Source organism: Ursus americanus, chromosome 16 (genome assembly GCF_024610735.1).
Source record: "Ursus americanus isolate L20-20 chromosome 16, mUrsAme1.1.p, whole genome shotgun sequence".
NCBI classification, from domain to species: Eukaryota; Metazoa; Chordata; class Mammalia; order Carnivora; family Ursidae; genus Ursus; species Ursus americanus.
Window position 1 is genome coordinate 62,136,868 of NC_142142.1, and position 21,365 is coordinate 62,158,232.

The window sequence follows — 21,365 nt, forward strand, 5'->3', positions numbered from 1 at the left end:
AGTCAAAATTCTTCTGATTTTTAAATGAGTCCTTTATTGCCATTTCTTTGTCATGCCCTTGTTTACGAACTAGGAAAATACAAGTTTCGCTCTTTCATAAATGATCTCGAATGCGGGAAATAATCTCACATGTATTAAGACATGAATGTAGTTTGGAGCATGCTGAGCCGTCACAGGATGAATGCTCGTAGCTTTGTCTGTTTGCTGTCTGGGTAGCACCGTGCAGAAGGCCTTTGGCTGACACTAGTGATGAATCCGGTTAGTCAGGCTTGAGCTATCGCCCCTGGAACTACCTCTCTGTCAATTAAGCAGGGGTACTGGGGACATAAATCAAAATGGATTTATTTTTCTAATTTCTGATGTTGAAAGAGGGTTGCCTTCATTGAACTTGCTGAACCCCATAGTATGCCCCAAGTAAAAGCCGTCCCTATCAGTGTGAAAATTGTCTTCCACAAATTTGATAGAATGAGAGCAAAAGAAAGGATGCTTAGCGGGAAGAGCATGGACTTTGTAGTCAAGTAAATTTGCGATAAAATTCTAACTCACATCCAAAGAACAGTGGCCTCGGGGAAGTCGCTTGTAGACCCTTGAGCCTCTGCCTTGTGTGCTTTGCAGAGTGGCTCTAATTATAGCCACTTTGCCAAGTCGTGTTAGGATTAATAATAGAGACTATCTAACACAGGCCCTCAGTAAATGATAGCTACTACTGTTACTTCAGTAAAACTGCACAGAATCAAGATATTTCTGTGAACTCTTCTGCTTTCTTCCCTGTAGGGTGATAAGATAATCATCGCTCATCTGGAGAGCCTCCTACGGGGCATCCAAATACTGTCAGATTTAAGGGTCTGTAAAATCAGTACACTCCTTACAAGTTTACAAAATGCTCGGCAAATACTAAACTTTTCTAGGATACAGTTTACCCAGAAACTTTTCTGGCTTGTTGGATGTTTCCTTTGAAAAGCACTTCTTTTTTTAGACTGTGGCCACTGTTGATGACCCGCATGACTTGTAAGGATCTGAAGTCCCCACTCAGTTTGCCAGAAAATGTTAGTAAAAGCCGCGTTGTTGTTCATCACATTGGGCGTGTCTGTGTGGGCGTACATAAAAGCTTTGAAGGAAGTCTTGGCGCAGGGACAAGAATTTTAGTGTGTTTCCTCCTGGCGCCTCTGCTTTTCTCCCAGATGATGAGGTGGTCCATCTTTGTGGGTATCCTGACCCCCTTTCATCACCTGTTACCCCCCCCATCAAGGCACATTGATTGGAAAATGCCACTTAATGGTGGAGAACACCATTTAATGGTAACTTCTGGGGTCTGGGTGGATGTGTGTGCCTTTCCCACAACAGTCACTCTGGCTATTGATGACTGTCTTTGCCTTGCGGGATCTTACCCACTTTTTCTGGGAAGCATTCGGACCCTCCCCAGAGCATCCTTTTGCTCTGTGCCCCTGTGGACTTAGGGAGGAAGCACCCTCCTACAGCACATGCTCCTTTCAGAACCGCCAGTGCTGGGAGAACCAGCTCAGTAAGTCTTGACCTGCAAAGGACCGTGCTAAGTCCCAGGGAATTAAAGTGAACACACCAGATCATTGCCTTCTGACATTGAGATCAAGATGGACATGACGTTCCTTTCCTTAGTGGTCCCCAAGTGCAGCACCTCAGCTGTTTGGGTCATTCTGTCTTAATCTTACTCATTTACCTGTTTTACCCATTTTGACAGCATTCTGGGGGATACCTGCTGAGAGCTAGGATTTGGGTCGGTGCCTCAAACACTCTTAACTCATTCGATTTTTTTTAAGGTTTTATTTCTTTATTTTAGAGAGAGACAGCATGAGAGGGAGAGGGAGAGAGAGAATCTCAAGCAGACTCCCTGCTGAGCATGGAGCCTGACGTGGGGCTCGATACCATGACCCTGAGATCAAGACCTGAGCCAAATCCAAGAGTTGGACGCTTAACCAACTGTGCCACCGGGGCACCTCTTAACTCATTCAATCTTAATAAATTTCTTGGCAGAAGAGTACTGTTATTCCTGATTTATATACTAAAAGAAAATCGGAAAGGTCCTGTGACAGCTGCAAAGGAGAGAGCCATGCCATGAATCTGGGTTTGTTCGCTGCACAGGCCAGGCTGGGGGAACTCAGAGTCCAGCTCCTGAGAGAAAGATGTTTCACGATCTCCCTGAAACGTTCACCTCCGAGCTTGTTTTCCTGTTTTTCGTTGCATAGATGTACTTCCCACGTCCCACCAGGTCACAGTCCTTAGAGATCAGAGAATTGCCCTCTGATGATGTCAGCAGCCTTCATGCCTTGCTCAGCGCCTTGCAGACGGCCATGCGCTCATCCATTTTGTAGCATGTGTTTGTCAAACAGCTACTATGTGTCCAGGGACCTTAGGCAGGTCACTTAACTCCTCTGCCTCTTGGGTCCCACATGTATGGGGAAGTCCTGTCTGCAACTAGGATTTGTTACCAGAATTCACTGAGAGTTGCAAGTATGACAGCATCTTAGAGAGAACCAGGCACACAGTAGGTGCTCAGTACATGTCCATTCACTCATCGCTTAGCAATGTTTTTAATCCCCCAAAATTTGGTGTTGTCTGATTGGGAACCTTGTGACTTAGGTTAATCACTATAAATACATGTGGTAAATATGTCCGTTCTTTAGAAATTAAACCAGCAAATGGAGTCAAGAAATTCATGATTTTAAGTTTAAAATATCCTGATATTTTCTCATTAAAAGTTACAAAATCATCGTTCTTTCCAGATTTATTTGCACTTCCAAATTGGGCTTAGGGTGTGGAAAGAGTTTTCACAATTATGTGCTGATTTATGGGCGAGGGAATCTGAAAATCACAGTGAGGTTGTAATGTCCGTAAAGATGAGCAGACTCCTCCTGGGGAATTTATGAACCTTGAAAAAGGCTGAGAAACCCTATACTCGGTATAAAATACTACAATTATTCATACATCCCCCTTACCTCCTACCCTCACCCAAAGCCTCGTAAATCTGTGTCGTAGAATAAAGTCTCATTTTCAGTGTTTTACATAACAGACTGTCCTTTTCCCCATGGCGAAGGGCGTATTTCTGAGCACATCGAGGTGCGTCAGGGAGCGAGCCTTCTGGACGCCCTCGTTTCCCTGTGGCCCTGCTCCTAGGTTCCGTGGGTCTTGGTGCCAGTCCTCTTCATGTGTCATCGTTCATCCTCGGTAGAGCTGGTTCTAGAATCTCGCTTCCCAGTCCTCACCTAGACCATCAGCAGGTTGAGTCCTTCAGATAGTCGTTGTTACGGACCTAATCCTTGCGAAGGAAATCTGGATTGATGAGTGGCGCTGCCGACGTCCAGAACTTTTTCTGATCCTGACTTTAAGTTTATGGGTATCCATTCAGAGTCACAAAAGATTTAAGGAGAATCAGAAACAGCTGTCTGGGGTGCCATAGGGACTTCATTTTTTTTTTTAAATTGGACTTAGTTATTTCAAAGATCCTGAACTGGCATGCTCAGTCTTCGGAGATGCCGTATGTCTTTCAGCGGGACCTGGTTGAAAGCACGTGGTTTTAGGAGAGCAGGACTTACATGACCTACATTGGGGTTCTCCACTACGGACAAAGCACTAGGAGAAGAGGGATCAGAAGATGATTAACTCTTTGCTTCCAAGAACTTTATATTTTAATGGATGAGAAACACCTAAATAAAAGACAGTGACAAAGCAAGGTCTGTGAAGTAGGTACCGTAACAGGGCAGAGAAGGCGTGGCGAGCGCATGTCGGAGGGTCAGAGGACAGGGAGGCTGAACGTGGCTTTTGACTTGAGCCCTGGAAGATTAAAATGACATGGTACACTTGAGTGCTAGAGGAAGCGAAATAGAATGACAAAAGCGTGGTATTAATAAAGTATATGTATATATATATATATATATGGCCCTACTTCAAGCACATGCACCTCCCATGCCTTACCACATGCTAAACATGCACTAATGTATACACGTACATATTAGCGCATGCTGAAAGAGTTTATAAAGAATCTTAGCACTATAAAGCCTTGGTCTGATCGTTAGAATATGCGTCCTGGTTCTAAGAACATGTGCAAGTTTAACTGGAGACGCCAGTGGACTCAGGGAGATCAAGAGAAGGGTAGCGACACCCACAGCAGAGTAAAGATGGATGGAAGACCAGCACGGTGAAAGCCGCCAATAAACCTGACACCCAGAGACTCACCCACGGGGGTCGTCCTCTCCTGTTAAGCAAACAGGCAGTGAATTAAACATGCACGGAGAGAAAAAACCACACTTTCCTACATTCAAAGGGAGGACGTTGTTTTGTTTCACGATGAATTTTTATATTCACAAAAACACTTGAAACGATCCACTTACAGAAGGCTTTTAAAATGTTATCATGAGTTGACTGGTGCCCACGCCATGCGTGCCAAGCATGCGAGCCCCAGTGCAGGCACACGTGGGACATACGGTGCATTCGGTCCCAGCCCTGTTACTCCATAGCAAGAAAGCCAATATCACAAAAGAGCAGGTCAGACGATTGCTGTGGTTTCCCGGAGCGTGTAAAAGTTGTGTTTACGCTATGTTGTAGCCAAGTGTGCAATAGCATTATGTCTGAAGAAACAATGTTTATAGCTTAATTTAAAAATGCTTTAATACTAAAAAATACTTACCCATCATCTGAGCTTTCAGTGAGTCATAATTGCTGATCACAGATCACCATACAGATATGATAATAATGAAAAAGTCTGAAGTATTGTGAGATTTATCAAAATGCGACAAAGTAAACAATTGCTGCTGGGAGAAAATGGCACCGATAGACGGGCACAGCCTGGGGCTGCCACAAACCTCCAATCTGGGGGATAAGGTGGAACCTCCGAGTATCCGCCAAGACACAGTGCCACGAGGTGCGCCCGTCCTGGCTTTATCTGTCCTATCAGAAAGATCTTTAGGGCTCCAGCGTGGGTTCCCTCTGAAGACAGATTTTTCTTATCAATCCGTTCAGCTCTTTGCATTGGCTTCCGACCAGTTTTCATGACTAAGACCACAGGCGGGTGAGGGCAAGAAGGCGTTTGTCCTCATTTTTTCTTGCAGTGAAGAATGTGCATAGACACAGGGTCCCTCAAATCAGGGGAAACAGAGAAACTCATTATGTTGTTGGATGCCAGGAAGAAGCAGGCTCCAGGCAGTTAGCCAGAACCCGGTAAGTGAATGTGTGTGCACGGGACACACGGCTTGGGTGCACATCATTGCCAACAGCTTGAAAATGGCAGGTCACGGTCTATCACCCACCTGGGAAGCCTGGTCCTTGGGACTGCCAAGTGTGACTCCAGTGGGGAGACTCCAGCATAGCTCGTGGAAGCTGCCCTTTGCACCTCCCTTCAGATCTTCAGACCACAGCTGTCAGCCCACGGAGGCGTGAGAAAGCCTGGATTCACACTCTAGCTCTGCCATGACTTGGTGTGTGGCTGTGGACAAGTGTTTTTCTTAACTTCTCAGAGGCTCAGTTTCCTGCCCTGTGAAAGTGAGAGAATAATGGTATGTAATTCATAGCATTGGGCGTGGGGGGGGGTGGTCTTGCAGGCGCGTATGTGAAGAGCTTCTCAGGTTTCCTGGGACTCAGGGCTGTAGGCCGAGGTGGCTGGGATCAAACAGACCAGGCTGACTCTCCGTCCTCCCACACTTGAGCCTCAGTGGGTTGGAGACGGAATACTGTCCTGCTTGACACGTCCCCACCCAGTGCTCAGACCCCAGAACTCATCACAGCACAAGGATCTTCTGCAAGTACTGTGCTCTGAGGCCATGGCTGCAAGAAGAGGGGTGCTCCCGCTGCCCTGCGCAGTGCCCACATCAGACTGACGTGTCCAGGGAAAGTCTTTGAGGATGGCGGCCCCTTCTCAGCCCTTCCAACAGATTGTCAGTGCCCAGCCCAGAAAACGGATGTTGAAGACCCAGGAAAAGACAAGACTCAAATTCAAAAGGACAGTGAAAGAGGGATTATAACATTACACACATCGGGGTGAAATAAGGGAAAACAGATGAAATTCACGGGCCTTTGAATTACGTTTGGGACGTCCTTGCTGCCCTGTCCTGCTCGTCTGTGGAGACAGAAGTGGGAATGGAAAGCACTGCCCTCTCCCTGGATCTCCCTCCAGAGGCTCAAGCAGAGCCCCCACGCGGGGACGCACCGGAACCTCGCTGGCCACTCAGCCTCTGGTCTGCACCCTGCTCTGGGTGCAGCCTCAGTTGTCTCCTCTGATGAGGAACCCGTGTCCCCTGCAGAACGCCTGCAGTCACGCCTCGCAGGTGTTTGCATCCACTCAGAAGAACCTTTTACGTCGAGTTCTAAATCGAGCGCCTTGGTGGTTTCAGTCCACAGAGACGTGGGGCAGCTGGATGCCACGGCAGTTACCCTGGGCCATGGTGGCACCGGTCACATCAGTGAATGGATGCGTAAAACGGACGGCATCTCACGTCTCTTCAGGGTGGGCAGGCCACGGAGCGGACCAGTGCTGGTCCGTAAAACAGTTGCCCAGTGTACAGTCCTGCTTCCACAAGAGTAAGGAGGACGTGCCTTTTCCTGGCTCGCTCAGGCACCTGCGGGTTTAGCTGAACCCCGGAGAACAGGGGTGCTGTCGCGGGGCTTGGGGGTATCCTGGAGGGAAGGCTGCAGCCGTTCGCCGCCCCAGACCCACTACCGCCCCGGGGAGCTCCATCTTCTCCTTCGGGTCTTGGGGACCTGCCATGTCCCCGTTCTCCTAGATGTGCCAGAAACTGGAGCCAAAGGGGAAGAGCTCCAAATCCCAGTTTCCCGCTGTCCCCACGTGAAGTGCGGTGACAGGCGGAAGGTGCCTAGCAGGGGCTGACCTAGAGACCCTCAGTGCCCCCCTGCCTGTCACTCTCCGCCCTTCCACGCCCCACCAACCCCCTCCTGCCAACCGCACTCTTTGAGTCCTCGGCATGAGACCAAACAGACGCCCGAGATCACACGTGGCAGGTCCGGCCGCCGCCCCAGCCCTGTCCACAGCACAGCACTGCACCGCGTCACTGTTTATCTCAAGGTGACACTCGTAATGGGTTGTGGCTGCGCTTCCTAACCCATTTATGTAATCCTTCCTGCTTTGCTTGCAGTCATTTCCTGGGCTTTCGCACCAATAAAATGGTTCCTTTCCCAAGACACAGTTCATTCAATTTAAATCTGGATTCATTATAGCTAAACTTAGGACATGTCTTTGCAAAGGAAGGAAAAAAACAGCAATAAATAACGCACGGAAATTATTCAGCATTTATTCTGCCCCCCCCCCCCCCAGTGTCGTGGGCTCAGCACATAGCAGTTGGGGGAAAAGAATCCCTGCCCTTGAGAATCAAAGCCCAGTTGCACATGTGGAAAGGCTCTCAGGGCAGGGCACCAATGCAATTGTCAGTCATTCCTTATTCACAGGGTCACCCGGCCATATGGCCAGACTTTCCGCGGACTTCGTGCTGTTAAGGGGACTCTTCACCCACCTGCGCCTCCTTTGCTTTTGGTTCCCCTCCCGTGCGTTCTCCCACAGCATCCTTAGCCTCTGGCCTCTACCCCAAAAGGGCCCTCTCACTGCCCATCAAACTGCAGTTTGGGTTTGAGACTAAGACACTTGCAGGGGCTGGAGTCCAGACGAAGCCTGGTGCGGTCTGCCTGGCCTTTGTGGGGTTCCTCCTGTGCCCACCTGGCCGGTGACGAGGGAAGCACTCTGGGGCGTGGTCAGAGGGCTCGCAGGCCAAGTGCGTGGAGGATCAGGTGGCTTTTCCAGAACGTTGAATGTAACCTATGTAAATACAATAATATAACGTTAATTCAAGTAAATATCTGTGACTACAATTTGAAAATTGAGGGTGATGCTCTTAATTCACAGAAGTCCCAGTAACCACACCCCCTCGACAATCACTGACCCAGAGTCATGACCAACAGAGAGAAACAGAAAGGCCTGGATTTTTTTTTTTTTTTTAATTTTGGACCATTTGACTTTAAAAGGAAAGGTGGAGGAAAGATTGAAATGAAGGAAGATGAATAATCGTAATCGGCATTAACCGAGTGCCAGGCACACTAGACTCAGTCCTGCCAATATTGCTGTGAAGTAGGTAAAGGTCTGCCGTGTATGTTTTATAGATGGGGAAGAAGAGGATGGACGCAGTCGGGTCACTTTCCAGCTGCCGGGTGGCCAGGCAGCCGCGGCTTTGCTGCAAAGCCAGCCCTGACCCATGTGCTCTGCTGCCATCTAGGACCCAGCCCGCAAAGACCCATCACACGCACAGCCCCTGAGTGCCATCTTCTTTGACGTTTTGGTTGACCTTGGAGTTAAAATGAAGCTGAAACCTTTTCCTTCTTCACACTTCCCTGTAAAATTTCATTACCAGCCAAACATAATAGAGTAGTTGTCCCTAATGCATCCCTGATATAATTCAAATGATATTTAAATAATGGTTTAGAGTTCAGGGTTTATTTAGAATCAAGAAGCGATTTATGTTGTTGGGTTTTTGTTGTTTTTGGTTTTTTTAAAGATAAAGGCAGTTATTTTAAATTGCTGAACACTTCATTTTCTTTCCTCAGAATTTTTTTTTACATTAAAAAAGGTACAAGGGAATTTGAACCAAGATAAAGAGTTAGCCAAGTTTTTTGAGAGTTTTTTGTTTTTCCTTCTTGTTGATTATTTATTTATTTATTTGGAAGGGCAGATGGGATCAAAGAGAATCAGATTTTCCACCTTCCATGTTAGGTTAATAACTGAGATCCCAGGGACAGATTCGATCTCTGCATTAAGGTCATTCTGACAGCATCTTCCCACCCCCTTCCCCAAAACACCTGCCGGGAGTTTTTGCTTCAGGTCATGTGCTCACTCATACCTGTATGTTTCTTGCAGTCGACCTGGACAGGCTCAATGATGACGTCAAGCGCTACAGTTGCACTCCCAGGAATTACTCCGTCAACTTAAGAGAGGAGCTGAAGCTCACGCACGTGGTCTTCTTTCCCCGTTGCCTCCTCGTGCAGCGCTGTGGGGGCAACTGTGGCTGTGGGACCATCAACTGGAAATCCTGCACCTGCAGCTCCGGGAAAACTGTGAAAAAGTATCATGAGGTATGCCCTTCTCAAACGTCTGTGCTGCAGTGCTGCAACACTGTAACATATGAGTTCTTTCCAGCTGCAAATGCTATGTAATCTGTAGGGTGTTGGACCGGCCCACTGGGTACAGTTGTTCATGTCGTTCACTGCACAAAGGCACACAGCCAGAAGGATGATAGGGAGCTGAAATTATACATGAGCTAAACTTGCCAAGCCAGATGCCTAGAGGGTCTAAGTCCTTCCTGAAGGATGGACTCATTTTTCTCTTCTTTTTTTTTTTTAAGATTTCATTTATTTATTCATTTGAGAGAGACGGAGTGAGAGCACAAGAGGTGGAGGAGAGGGCCAGAGGGAGAAGGAGAAGCAGACTCCCCTGCTGAGCGGGGTCCCAACGTGGGACTCGATCCCAGGACCCCAGGACCATGACCTGAACTGAAGGCAGACACTTAACCGACTGAACCACCTAGGCACCCCTGGACTCTTATTTCTCATCATCATAATACAACCTGTGGGACAATATCTTTGTTAGATTATATAATCAAATGCATGATGCAGTGATTCAGGGCTTACATGGCCTCTTTGTAGTAATATTATAGAATTCATAAAGCCTATCACTGCAAAATCTAGGTTGCTTTAAGAATTCTAATTTTAAGGTCCAAACTTGAATTCAGTTAAGTCCTTAAGAAATTAAGCAGAGTGAAGACAGCAAAATGTAGATTGACAGAAAATAGAGACACTTTCTAATTCTCTAAATATGATATTATTTTTCTTCCAAAAATGCCAATTTTTCCCAAATACTGCGGAGTGCTACCTGGGGAATCAGCTCTGAAAGTATGCAAAACTAAACAAAAGTAAATATGAAGATAAAAGAGGAACAAAAATTTAGGGAGAACAGAGTTCTGCTCTCTGCAGAGACTCTCTCCAGAGTCTGTTCTTATCACTAGTAACACTGTGCTTTTTCCTTTTTAAATTCACAGCACTTTACTTAGCATTAAAGAAAGAGTAGATTGAAGGACAGTCAGAGCCACTCCTGACGTTGGCAGCAGCTGTTACTTCCCCATCATGGGAGCATCACAAGTTACAAAATTTAGAGACTCAGTTTTCACATATGTGAAATGGGACTAAGAAATTATATCAGACAATAATTTATAAAGTGATTCTGGAGATCCAATGATGCATATGGAATAATGCATATGGAATGCATTTTGTAAGATGTGAAACATCATACAGAAATGTGCTTGAACTTTACATCAAAAACTAGGGATGTACTGTATGGTGACTAACATAGTATAATAAAAAATATTATTAAAAATGTGCTTGAGAATATAATCTAAACAAGGAAGCAGATATTATCATTAGAAAGGATTGTTTGAGCTGCTTTTCCTCTGTATCCACCAGAACAAAGGACTAGAGAGTGCTCCCTAAATAAAGCACCCAGCTTTGTAAAACTGGGTGTTTTGTTTTGCTTTTTTAATCCTGAAAACAATAAAACAATATGAACAAGTTTGAGAGGTGACTTCGGAGCTAAAGGAGAATGGATATGTCATAGTGGTATTTTCAACTTGGGAAGTGTAGGAAGTCAATGCCACAGTGACCATGCTTACCTTACACGGGGGAAACATTATTTTAGACCTACATAGAGCTTATGTTCTTGGTCGTAAGAATTTCTTACTCCACCCTGCAGTTCTCAAGGGGAAAAAAAAAATGTTTTCATGTCCAGAGAATGTGTTCATTGTGTTTTATTTTTGTATGACCTGATGAACTCTAGATTGGATGTTGTCCTTTGCATCTAAGGACCTGAATTTCGTCATGTTAGTCATACCGCGAGGATCAGTGAAGAATGCAATAACCAGGCTAGAGTTAAGTAATCCAGGGAGTGACAAGATCTCTGCCTAGGCATAACGCTGAGGAAAAGCATTCAAGTGCAGGCTTTTGATCTATTTGTAGAGTGTGTTATTTTCCTCTGGACTCTGCTCAGATAGAAGTTACAGCTTCGTTTTTTAAAATGTTTATTGCGGAAATGGTAGAGTTGGACATACACCCCACCCCTTCAAAAAACCCTCACCTCCCAGACAGTTAAAGCTAAAGAACTCTGAAGGGCCCTTCTCTTGCTTCTTTTCTTGTCTCTGCACCACAGAGCTGTTACCTGTAATTTCTGTTCACAATTAATATCTAGAAAGGGAAGCCCTTGATCTCTGTTCATCACACGAGCAGGTCTGAGATGTCAGCATCTTTTGGACACTGCTCTCGGAAGCATCTCTTTGAAACATTGTATCACAGTATTTTTACTTCTGGGGTTTGCAGAGCTCTACACAAAATCACTCTGCCAGGTGCTGGACGAAGGGACAAAACAGCATCAATCGCTGTCTCAGCCGCTGCATACCTGGGACAAATGTGCCTGGCACATTGCCCCGTGACTCCTAAAATCTCTTGCAGGGTGTCATGGTGATCACTCTGTTGAGTGCCTCGTGGGAAAGAGTAGAAGGCTTGTACCGTTTCCAGCAATGGGGGTTGCCTGAGCGAGGCTCATGAGGGAAAAATCCTGGTTCTTTGTTCTATTCGGTGTCTGTGTTCTTACCCCAGAGACACGAGAGACCAGTTTCCCTAGCTTCTGGTTGTAACTGATGAGATGTGAAATGAGTTTCCATGGGCCACGAGCACCCTTAAGGAGGTAACTGGAACTTGTCACATACGCAGGCCTGTGTGACTCTGTGCAAATATTTCAGCACTCAGGGTTTAAGGCATAAAATCTGAAAAATGATAAGGTTCCTAATGAAGCTTAGGTAATTGTTCTTTCCAGGGGTCGTGCTGTTGCTCGAGTAGGGGTTGAGCATTTTTCACTGTGCAATACAGTGTTACCTCCTTTATGACTTTCTGTTCTCAAAAGTTTGTAGGTCTCCTGTTAAGGTATTTTTCCTGTTTGCTCCTAGTAGTTCTTTGATGCCTCCTTGGAATGTATAGGATACAAAAGACACTTCGGGGTAGTGATTTTTCAAAAGGAAGCTTCCAGAAAACATGTAGATCATTAGAAGATGCTGTCAGTTCAGTTCCCATCTTGCCTTCATAATGCTCCTTGAAGGAACAGGATCTTCCCTAGAAATACGGTGACCTTTTAAATTAATATTTAACTGGTTTTCATCATTTGGTTCCCTGTCTGTGGACATTCAGGCAAGAGCCAAAAACTCACAAAGCAGAGAGAGAAAGATCGAAGTTAATTTCTCTGTCTTTCCTCTCGTGATTTTGTCGAGATGCTGCTATAACCACCTAGCCTGTCTAGTAGAACCTTCTGCAGTGATGGAAATCTTCCCTCCCTGCCCCGCCCGACGGTGCCTCCAGCAACATGTGGTTGGGGGGCCACTGACGTGTACGGACACAAACAGGAGACCGGACTTTGCGTTTTATATGATTTTAACTTACTTAAATGTAAACAGCTACACAGGGCTGGTGGCTGCCGTATTGAAGAGTGCAGCCCAGTCCCGTTTGTGTTTCTGGCACAACCATTCCTGTCTCTGGACAAACTGGAAAAGAAATAATGACTTTAGAGGATTATTTTTGTTTCACTCTAGAATTTCATGTTAAAAATGTGCTTCCTTGGGGCGCCTGGGTAGCGCAGTCGTTAAGCGTCTGCCTTCGGCTCAGGGCATGATCCCGGCGTTCCGGGATCGAGTCCCACATCAGGCTCCTCGGCTGGGAGCCTGCTTCTTCCTCTCCCATTCCCCTGCTGTGTTCCCTCTCTCGCTGGCTGTCTTTCTGTCACATAAATAAATAAAATCTTTAAAAAAAAAATGTGCTTCCTATTACAGCTTAAGAGTTAGGAAATGTAAGCAGGTATTTATATGAACAAAAAGATTGATTAAAAGTTTTAAACTGTTGAACTTCAGATTTGGGATAAAAGAATAGTAATTTTAGTTTTTACATGTTTAAGCATGTTCCATAGAAACAAATTTAGCAAAAATTGGAAATTGAGATCAAGGAGACAGAAAAAAAAATTGTTTCCAAAAAGTTTCTACTCTTTGGCAAAAGCAGTGAGATTTGGGGTTCTGATTATAACCAATCATAACAAAAGTCAAGAAAATCTCTTTTGTTTTTCTGGAAATTGCATTTCTACAGCTAGTGTAGAGTCTCCCTGCTTCCTCCTCTTTCTCTCTCTTTGGGTGAGACTGTGAGACCACACTCCCAAGGCTGTGTTTCCGACCAGAGACGGGGCAACAGAGCAAAACATTGCCTGACTGAAAGGAAGACGTGGCCTCTGGTTCCAGCTTTGCCATGTAGGGGAGCCTAGGGATGTGTGGGTTCCTCGCTTCATCCCCACAGTAACCCACAATTTTGGGTTCCCAGGCAGACCTGAAATTACATGGTATCCATTAACTATTATGCTATCCTACCCCCAAATCCTACCTTACTGAAATTACGTAAGGAATATAAGCAGATTGGTGTGGAAGTGCTAGGTCAATGTAAAGGAATAAAGATGTGATCGGAACAGTTAATGTTGATGGAAAGTTCACTCACACATCAGTGATACCACTGACACTTAGCTCATGGGGATACTGGACAAAGGCGAGAGCTGAAGACTTGGAAGCCCAGAACAGATGTGGATGGAGTTTTCTGCGAGGTCTGGCTTCCCTGCAGCCTCGATGACTCCCCAAGTGAATGGACCCTACATTTAAGTACGACCAAATGTGCACACCCCTTTCCTTCTAGACCTAGCTTCCCACCATTGCTTTGCACACCTGCATGGGGGTGTGCTCCCCTCAAGTAGACAAGACCCCTCCTGACATGAACGGTCCTCCCTGCGAATTCTGTGCGCTGAATTTGGTGCCCGGTTAGCCTTCCGTGAACATTTTCTGCAGTGGGTAGTCATGAGCCCTGAAAGGTGCTGTCAAAATTGTGGAACGGCTTAGTTCTTTAAAGGTTGGCCTGCAGCTGAGTGCACTCCAAACCCCAGAGTGCTCCCAGAAAACTTAATGTCTACAGAGAGCAAGATTGCATTTTCAGTATTCATGATTGTTTTATGGACCCTGACTATAATCCCAGCCTTTGGTCACCTGCAGACTTCATGGGCCAGGGAAGCGCAGCTAAACTCTGTCATCGGTGTCTGTCTTACCGAGTACCTGTCTTATGATGTGGAATCAGCCCTTCTGCTATGATGTTCCACGAGCTGGGACTGCTGCCTGCAAGTTTGGTAATTACCCAGGCAGAAAATAATGTGCTCTCCCTTCTCAAGATGCTTTTGCTTGTAATCACTTATGTTTCAGAAAAATGGACTAGCAGCCCTTAAAAATCTAAACTCTCTGCACATTTTTCGTAAAGTCTAGAAGCATGGAAAAGCTCAAAATGGAAGCAAAAATAGGAGGATTTTTCTTAAGATCAGAAGCTATATGTATACGAAATACCTCCTGCTTTAGAAGTTGGGGAGAATCTTAAATAAACTCTTAATGAGTCCAGCTTATACAGTGCGTTTGTCCTGAAATATGTGTTTGTGTTCCTATGTCAGCCATTAATTTGAGAACTATTACAAGGCCTTAACAACCTTTTTTTATATTCCCAATAAAGAAGAACCCAACTCACCAGATAGCTTTTCTGCCTAGTATTGTTTTATTAGTGTAATAGCTTTATGGTAATGATTCATTCGGTGGTTTATTGGCTACGGGGCGAGCAACCGAGGTGAGATATCTTTCGTGATATGGTAATTTGCAGACTGCGCGTCTTTGCCTTTGTGTAGTGTTGTGAAAGCCACCAACTGGCTTAGTCGTTCTCCAGTTAGTAAAAGTCAACTTTGCCTGGCTTCGTGTGGTTTTCCAGGTGGTGGAGAGGGTTCAGGATTTCCATCTCCACCCACAGGTCGTAGGAAGTGGCTGGCTGCTCGTCAGTGGATTTTTATTTCAGGGCGTGCTTGCAGCTGTGAACCCTAGCTGGAAAATAGGAAAGCATTTGGGGATGGTTCCTATTAGTAAGTGTCCTTCAGCAACTGTAATTAATGCAGTGGTTCCTTCCCTTTCAAAGTGACCAGACAACCTATCACCAGCCAGTGTGCCTTCCCAGATGAAGGCTTTTCACTTCTCTTTTAACTTTCCAGGCTCTCTCAAGTCGGCTTTGCTTTCTTCCTCCTTTCAATGCTGTGTATCTGCACCTAAGACCATTACATGGTCTGAAAGCTTTGAGCATCAGTGCTGTGATCAGCCAGGAAAGCAGTCCAATTTCCACTTTGTTCAAACAGTGCTTTCCTGTCTTGTCTGGGAAAGTGTCTGCCAATTCATTTTTCTCTTCTTATCAGCAAAGCACATATATACTGTGCTCACGTTGCTTAATATAAAACACAGGGAAAACCCCTGAACCATGAGGAGACCAGTTAGAAATGCTGCCCTGGCTCTGCGCCCATCCCACCGCACGCACTTTTGTTTGCCGTCAAATGAGAAAGTGAATCACCAGAGCCCTGAATGTCCAGGGGCGGTCATCACAAGTCATGCGGCTTTCATCACGACCTTATGCTTATCGTGTGCCATCGTCTTAGGAGTCCTTTCCCTCCCCTACATCTGCAGACCCCCAAATCTGGTTTACGTAGAGTCTTGGACCACAGTGACTGATGCGTATTGGAGAGATTCTTGGCGGAGCTGTAGGACTCAAACTTCTAACGCCTTCCGAGGCACTCCGACCAAATATAGCACAGCTGGACTTGCCGATTCGTCGTGGGCGGGGCCATTCAGCACCCCAAAATGTCAGACACTCTGCAATCTTCATTCTTTGTTTTGTTTGGTTTTGTTTTGTTTTTACTTACTTGTTTTTGTATGAAGAAGCAACATCTTTTTTTTTCCCATGTAGTTCCCAGCAGGAGAGAACACGGAAGCCACACACACAAGGGCAGATGTCATTGTAATTCTGCTCTTCATACTTTAAATCTTTGGCCAGAATTGTGAAAGGGTTAAAAGTGGCCCAAAGCGTGGGGCCCTTTTTTTGGCCTCTGCTTTATTTCCTGGCTTGTGTGTCTGTCCCCTGTGTTTGTTGGAGGTGCAGGGAGACAGGTAATGAGAGGAGACGCAGGAGGAGGTGAAAAGGAGAGAATAGGAGCGTTCACTTCCGCGTTGGCACCTCCCCCCCCCCCGGGTGTTTCTTTTCCAGCTGCTGTGTTCCCAACAGGCTACTGAGCCATACGAACATCAGTTCCCATTTCACAGGTGAGCTCATCCACCTGGAGTCAAGTTCCAGTGCCACCCATTCTCCTGCCAACTCTGTAACTTTGGGCAACTAGCGTAATCTCTCTTTCCTTACGCATGAGAATTAGAACAGTACCTAAGAGTGCTGCAGGGAAGTCCAGATAATACCAGCAAAGTCCCTTACAACAGTGTGTGACATCTGGCAGATACTCCGTGATCTTAGTAGCAGTTTCTGTTGTCCTTGCCCTCGAAGCACTTTAACCCGACGAATAGAGACAACACAAAATAAATCGGGTGACGTTGCGCGATACATATTGCCAGAGTAGTAGAGTTGCAGGAGAACAAGAGAGCAATAGAAGTAGCTATCCGACCTGCCATTTGCATCAGCTTTACCAACAGCAGATGTTTTTGAGTCTTTGTGCCCCTGGCATGAACTCTCGTAGGGAGTCCCTTCCCCCCTTGTTTTGTACTCATAAGTATTCTTCTGAAGCCCTGCTGCACGTGGGAATCCATGTTCCACAGTGTGTTAGCGAGTCCAGACTCCAGAGCTGGATCGAACATGGGACAAACGAGGTGACTTATTCTCCTCCTCACTGGGGCCCCGGCCCAGCCTGGCTAAATGAAGGGGTACAAAGTGCTGAGGACTCTCACCCTGCTTTTCCTGCCAATGGTTTTGGCCTGTTTGTGACTCGAAGCAGGTAATGATGTGAAGGTGAGCACATTGCTGGGAAGAGAATTCGTAGTCAAGAATCAGACGAATGCCATGAGAAGTCCCGCGGACTCTAAACAAGATTTTGCCACAGGTAGCCTTCATCTAGGACCAGAGCCTGCCAGCCAGAGCACCTCAGTCCCCACTCCAGGTCCCCGCTCCAGGTCCCATGTGGAGCTTGACACCCCTTGAGACACAAAAAGAAATCATGGGCACATCAAAGAGGCGTTGGTCCCAGTGTGCTAGGACCCTAGGGGACAGAGCCCTGTGCGCCAGTCCAAATGGCCAGAAGACCCCGCACAAGGCACACAGCCTCCTTGAGGGTCTCAGTCCTCCCGTCTATAAGATGGGGATAAGGATACATCCTCTACTATGTGACAAGATTTGTTGGAGGGCAAAAGAAATAACGTGTCTGTGCAAATCCTTTGAAAACTATAAAATACAACATCATTGTATGGTAGCATCCAATGGAGTTTGGAGTCTGAAAGGAAAATAGAAAAAAAAAATCAAAAGTTAAAGGCTAACAGGAACCTAAGAACATACAGAAGAGAAGCAGTTAAACTGACCAGGTAGTGTCTGTGGACGCATGTATGTGATTTTCTAAGTAGTTGTGTCTGAGATGAGCAATATTTGATTTTAGCAACGCCACAGCAGGGAAGAAGTTAGCTTCCATGTAAACGTACTAAAATCATGTTTCAACTTAGATTTTTGTAAGTTTTTATTTAAATTCCAGTGTGTTAACATACAATGTAATATCAGTTTCAGGTGTACAATGCAGTGATTCAGCACGTCCATACATCACCCGTGCTCATGACGACAGGTGCACTGCCCCATCCCCGTCACCTGTTCCTCCCCCACTCACCTCCCCTCTGGTCACCAGCAGTGTGTTCTCTGTAGTTAAGTCTGTTTCTCGGTTTGCCTCTCTCTCTTTTCCCCCCATGTTCATTTGTTTTGTTTCTTAAATTCCACATATGAGTGAAATCATATGGTGTTTGTCTTTCTCTGACTTATTTCACTTAGCGTCATACTCTCTAGCTCCATCCACGTCATTATAATCAACTTATTAATTTAAAAAAATTAAGGATTATACTTTATGAAGAAATGCTGTATTGATACACAGATATTATGTAGAAGGATTTTAATGGAGCCTGGTCTGTTTTGAATTGTAAAACGTATTGTATATTAACAAATGTATAAGAACGTAAACACATTTTCACTTAATTATGGCCACTAATCACCTTCATCAGGGCAAAATATTTTACATTGACCAAACGTTTAGCCACACTGGTGTATTATGTTCATGACTTTTTTCATTGTTCTGTCTACGGAAGTAATAAATGCTCGGTTTTGTATTTATCCATAACATATGCTCTGTTCAGAAGAATCTTTATGACAGTATTTGGAGCAACACTCGGCACGACACAGGGCCTTCGAAAGCTATCGAGAAGTGCCTGCCAGGACCCCTGAGCTCACCTTGGTACTCAGGGCTGGTAACGCAGGTGACGTTACTCTGTGATCACAGACCACTCCACGCCAGGAAGTTGATGACTGTAAAAACTTACAGGAGAGCATCATGACAGCAAGTCCATAGTTTTCATTGGCTTCTCAAAAGATTGGGAACCAGTTGTCAAAAAGAGCCTAAGGGGTATCTAGTTGTGCTAAACTCTCAGGGCTTTCTAACAGGAAATATGCTTCTTGTCCTAGGTATTAAAGTTTGAGCCTGGCCATTTCAAGAGGAGGGGCAGAGCGAAGCACATGGCTCTCGTTGACATCCAGTTGGACCACCACGAGCGGTGTGATTGCATCTGCAGCTCGAGACCTCCTCGATAAAGAATGTGCACATACTAACACTGAGCATGAACGAATCTTTAGTTTAAGGAGGGTGTGGTAAGAGACCCTTGCCCACCAGCAACCGAACTTCACTTAGCCTGCAAAGCAATGAATACAAGTGGTTGCTGAGTTTCAACCTAGCTTTGTTAGCCATGGCAAGTAGAAAGGTATATCATCAACTTCTGTATCCCAGAATATAGGATTGCATTTAATAATAGTGTCGGAGAATATATACACGTATGTATACATATGTGTATATTTTCCATGTCTGTGCATAAATACATCAAACGGTTTATTCAGTATATACAACCAGGTACACCAGAGCTGACATATGGTTGAGTTATTTAGACCCTTAAAATCTTTTGACAAATTCAGGGACATATTAAATTACCTGAAACATGGCCTTGGAAGATTCAGAAGATTGCTTTATTTTTAAATTTGAATCACAAAACAGCGGTGGATCTTGCTCTTTTAAAGAGAGCACCTTTTATATTAAAATCCAATAAATGAGCTTTTCTTTATATATACATCTTAAGTGTAAAAAAAAAAAAAAAAGCTATGGTTTCTGGGGAAAAGGCACAGACCTAACATTTTTCCCATGGGATGCACTACATGCTTACCTCTGTAGACAATAATTACCCATCTCCAGAAGCATGCCATAATAATATAGATGCTTTAGAAATTAAGTCATTAAGTCTTCTTTTTATGCATCTTGCTGAGGCATGCAAATTCATTTAACATTAACACCTGTCTCAAAAAAATTTCTTGGAAGGTTTATTATAATCCTCCCAGAGACAATTTATTAACTGTAGCAGAAATTTGAACTGTTTCTTCCTGAAAACCCCTCCACAGAAGTAACTCCTTTGGAAAATGACATGGGGACTTTGTATGAGCCTTTCAAAATACTGTTCATTGAAAGATTTGGGTAGTTGAAAGTAAGAAGAGTGAACGTAGAAATATTAACAGAACTGGAAATCGGGTGGAATATTTGATTGGATCCATATTTAATAATGGGTCCAAACTCTCCAAACTATGCTAATTCATTTTATGTCTCTTGCTTTTGTGCTCCTGTCTCTTTGATATACAAACGTGGATTTACAATGGCATTTAAATTTGGCAAGCATCATGAATTATTTATAGCCTAAAAGCTTTCCTGTATTAAAACCACCCAATTTTATTGATGTAAATTCCTAATTGTACCCTCACTTGCCATTTTGAATTCCTGTTTCTGAACTAAGTGAAATCCGATCTGGGTGTGTGGTTCTCTCCAGGCCTGTGGAGCTTGTTCTGAGAAGCCGTCCTGCAAGTTACAGGAACACGAATTTGGCCTTGCCCCACCACTTGCGACCTTGAGTTCATTACTGGTATTCACAGTCATCTTCCCTCCCTGGGTCCTCAGTGTCTGTTGGAAAGGAGGCTGACTCCTGGAGTAGGAAGTGATTCGTCATTCTCCAGAGCAAGGCTCTTGAGAGAGAGCATCATGAAATCCAGATAGCTCCAGGGCTACTCCGAGAAAGCCCCAGTTTTCTTGCTGCCTTGAAACAAAAAAGGAGAGCCGATTTCTTCCGTGAGTCCAGGGCCCTAGTGACTCGAAGCGCCTTGAGTGAGGGGGTGTGAGGCAGGCTGGGTAAGCCCCGGGCTCAGGGAAGGGGCCTAAACACACGCTTCAAAGCACGGGGCATGTTCTCCACTGTCCTTAGTCGCATCCTCCTTTCCTTTCAGCTCTTTGAGACGAAAGGACATTCATTTCTTATTGAAGATGCCAAACTTCCCTAGAAACACCCAGGTTCTTACCGCCGGGGGTTGGGGGGGGGTGCTGAACTCCCTGTCTTGCTCAGTTGCCCAGAATCCCAGAGCAGAGTCAGAAGTAGCCGAAGCAGACGCCCTCACGATCAGGGGACCGCTCGTCCCCTTCACGAGCACGTGCAAGTTTGCCATGAAAACATCGGCTTGGGCACCCAAATCAAAACGTGTGTCACCTCGTTCTGGCTTGTGCAGCTCACGTCGTAGCTGTAAGTATGAAAAATTCAAGTGTTCTCCCCAGTTTTCAATAAACCTTCCAGGCTGCAATAACCGGGACGGTTTTCGGTTAAAGCCCCATCTGTACTTTTTATTTATTAGCTGAAATGTAAGCAGACATATTCACTCACTTTTCCTTCTTCTTTCCTGAGTGTTTTATTAAAACGTCTCCCTTGGTTATCTGTTATCTATTGCACGTCCAACATGTAGCCAATAAATCTGTTTCATCGCCATCAAAGGAATAAAAAAGCTCGCTGTACAAATTACATTTCAAAACAAACCCTAATAAATCCGCATTTCTGCATGGCTCACTCTCCTGGAATAATGGCTTTCATTCAATATGTTCTTATAGGGCAGAACACTTTCATAAGTGGAATTTGTTATGTTTTTTGTCATATCAGTAACATGCAGCTTTTTCCTTTCGCGGCATCTTTCTATAGCAAATGTAATATGGCTCTTATCTTCATGAAAAATATAGATTGCTTTTGAACGAAACTACACCATTATTTAGTTCCCAATTGCAGTTTTAAAAGGTATAGAGCGTGATGACCTTACTTTCAGCAATGCATGCA

The 21,365-nt window shown here is 45.1% G+C and overlaps 1 protein-coding gene across 2 annotated transcripts in view; it reads left to right on the top strand.

Annotated features, from left to right (window-relative positions):
- PDGFD (platelet derived growth factor D) overlaps positions 1 to 21,100 on the top strand; it is a 224,669-nt gene extending 203,569 nt beyond the window's left edge. For both annotated transcript variants that reach the window (XM_045797661.2, XM_045797659.2), the window contains exons 6-7: positions 8,885 to 9,099; positions 18,649 to 21,100. In XM_045797661.2, the coding sequence (XP_045653617.2) occupies positions 8,885 to 9,099; positions 18,649 to 18,774 (341 nt within the window). In that variant the 3' untranslated portion in view covers positions 18,775 to 21,100. The remainder of the gene's footprint in view (positions 1 to 8,884; positions 9,100 to 18,648) is intronic.
- Positions 21,101 to 21,365: the final 265 nt, after the last annotated feature.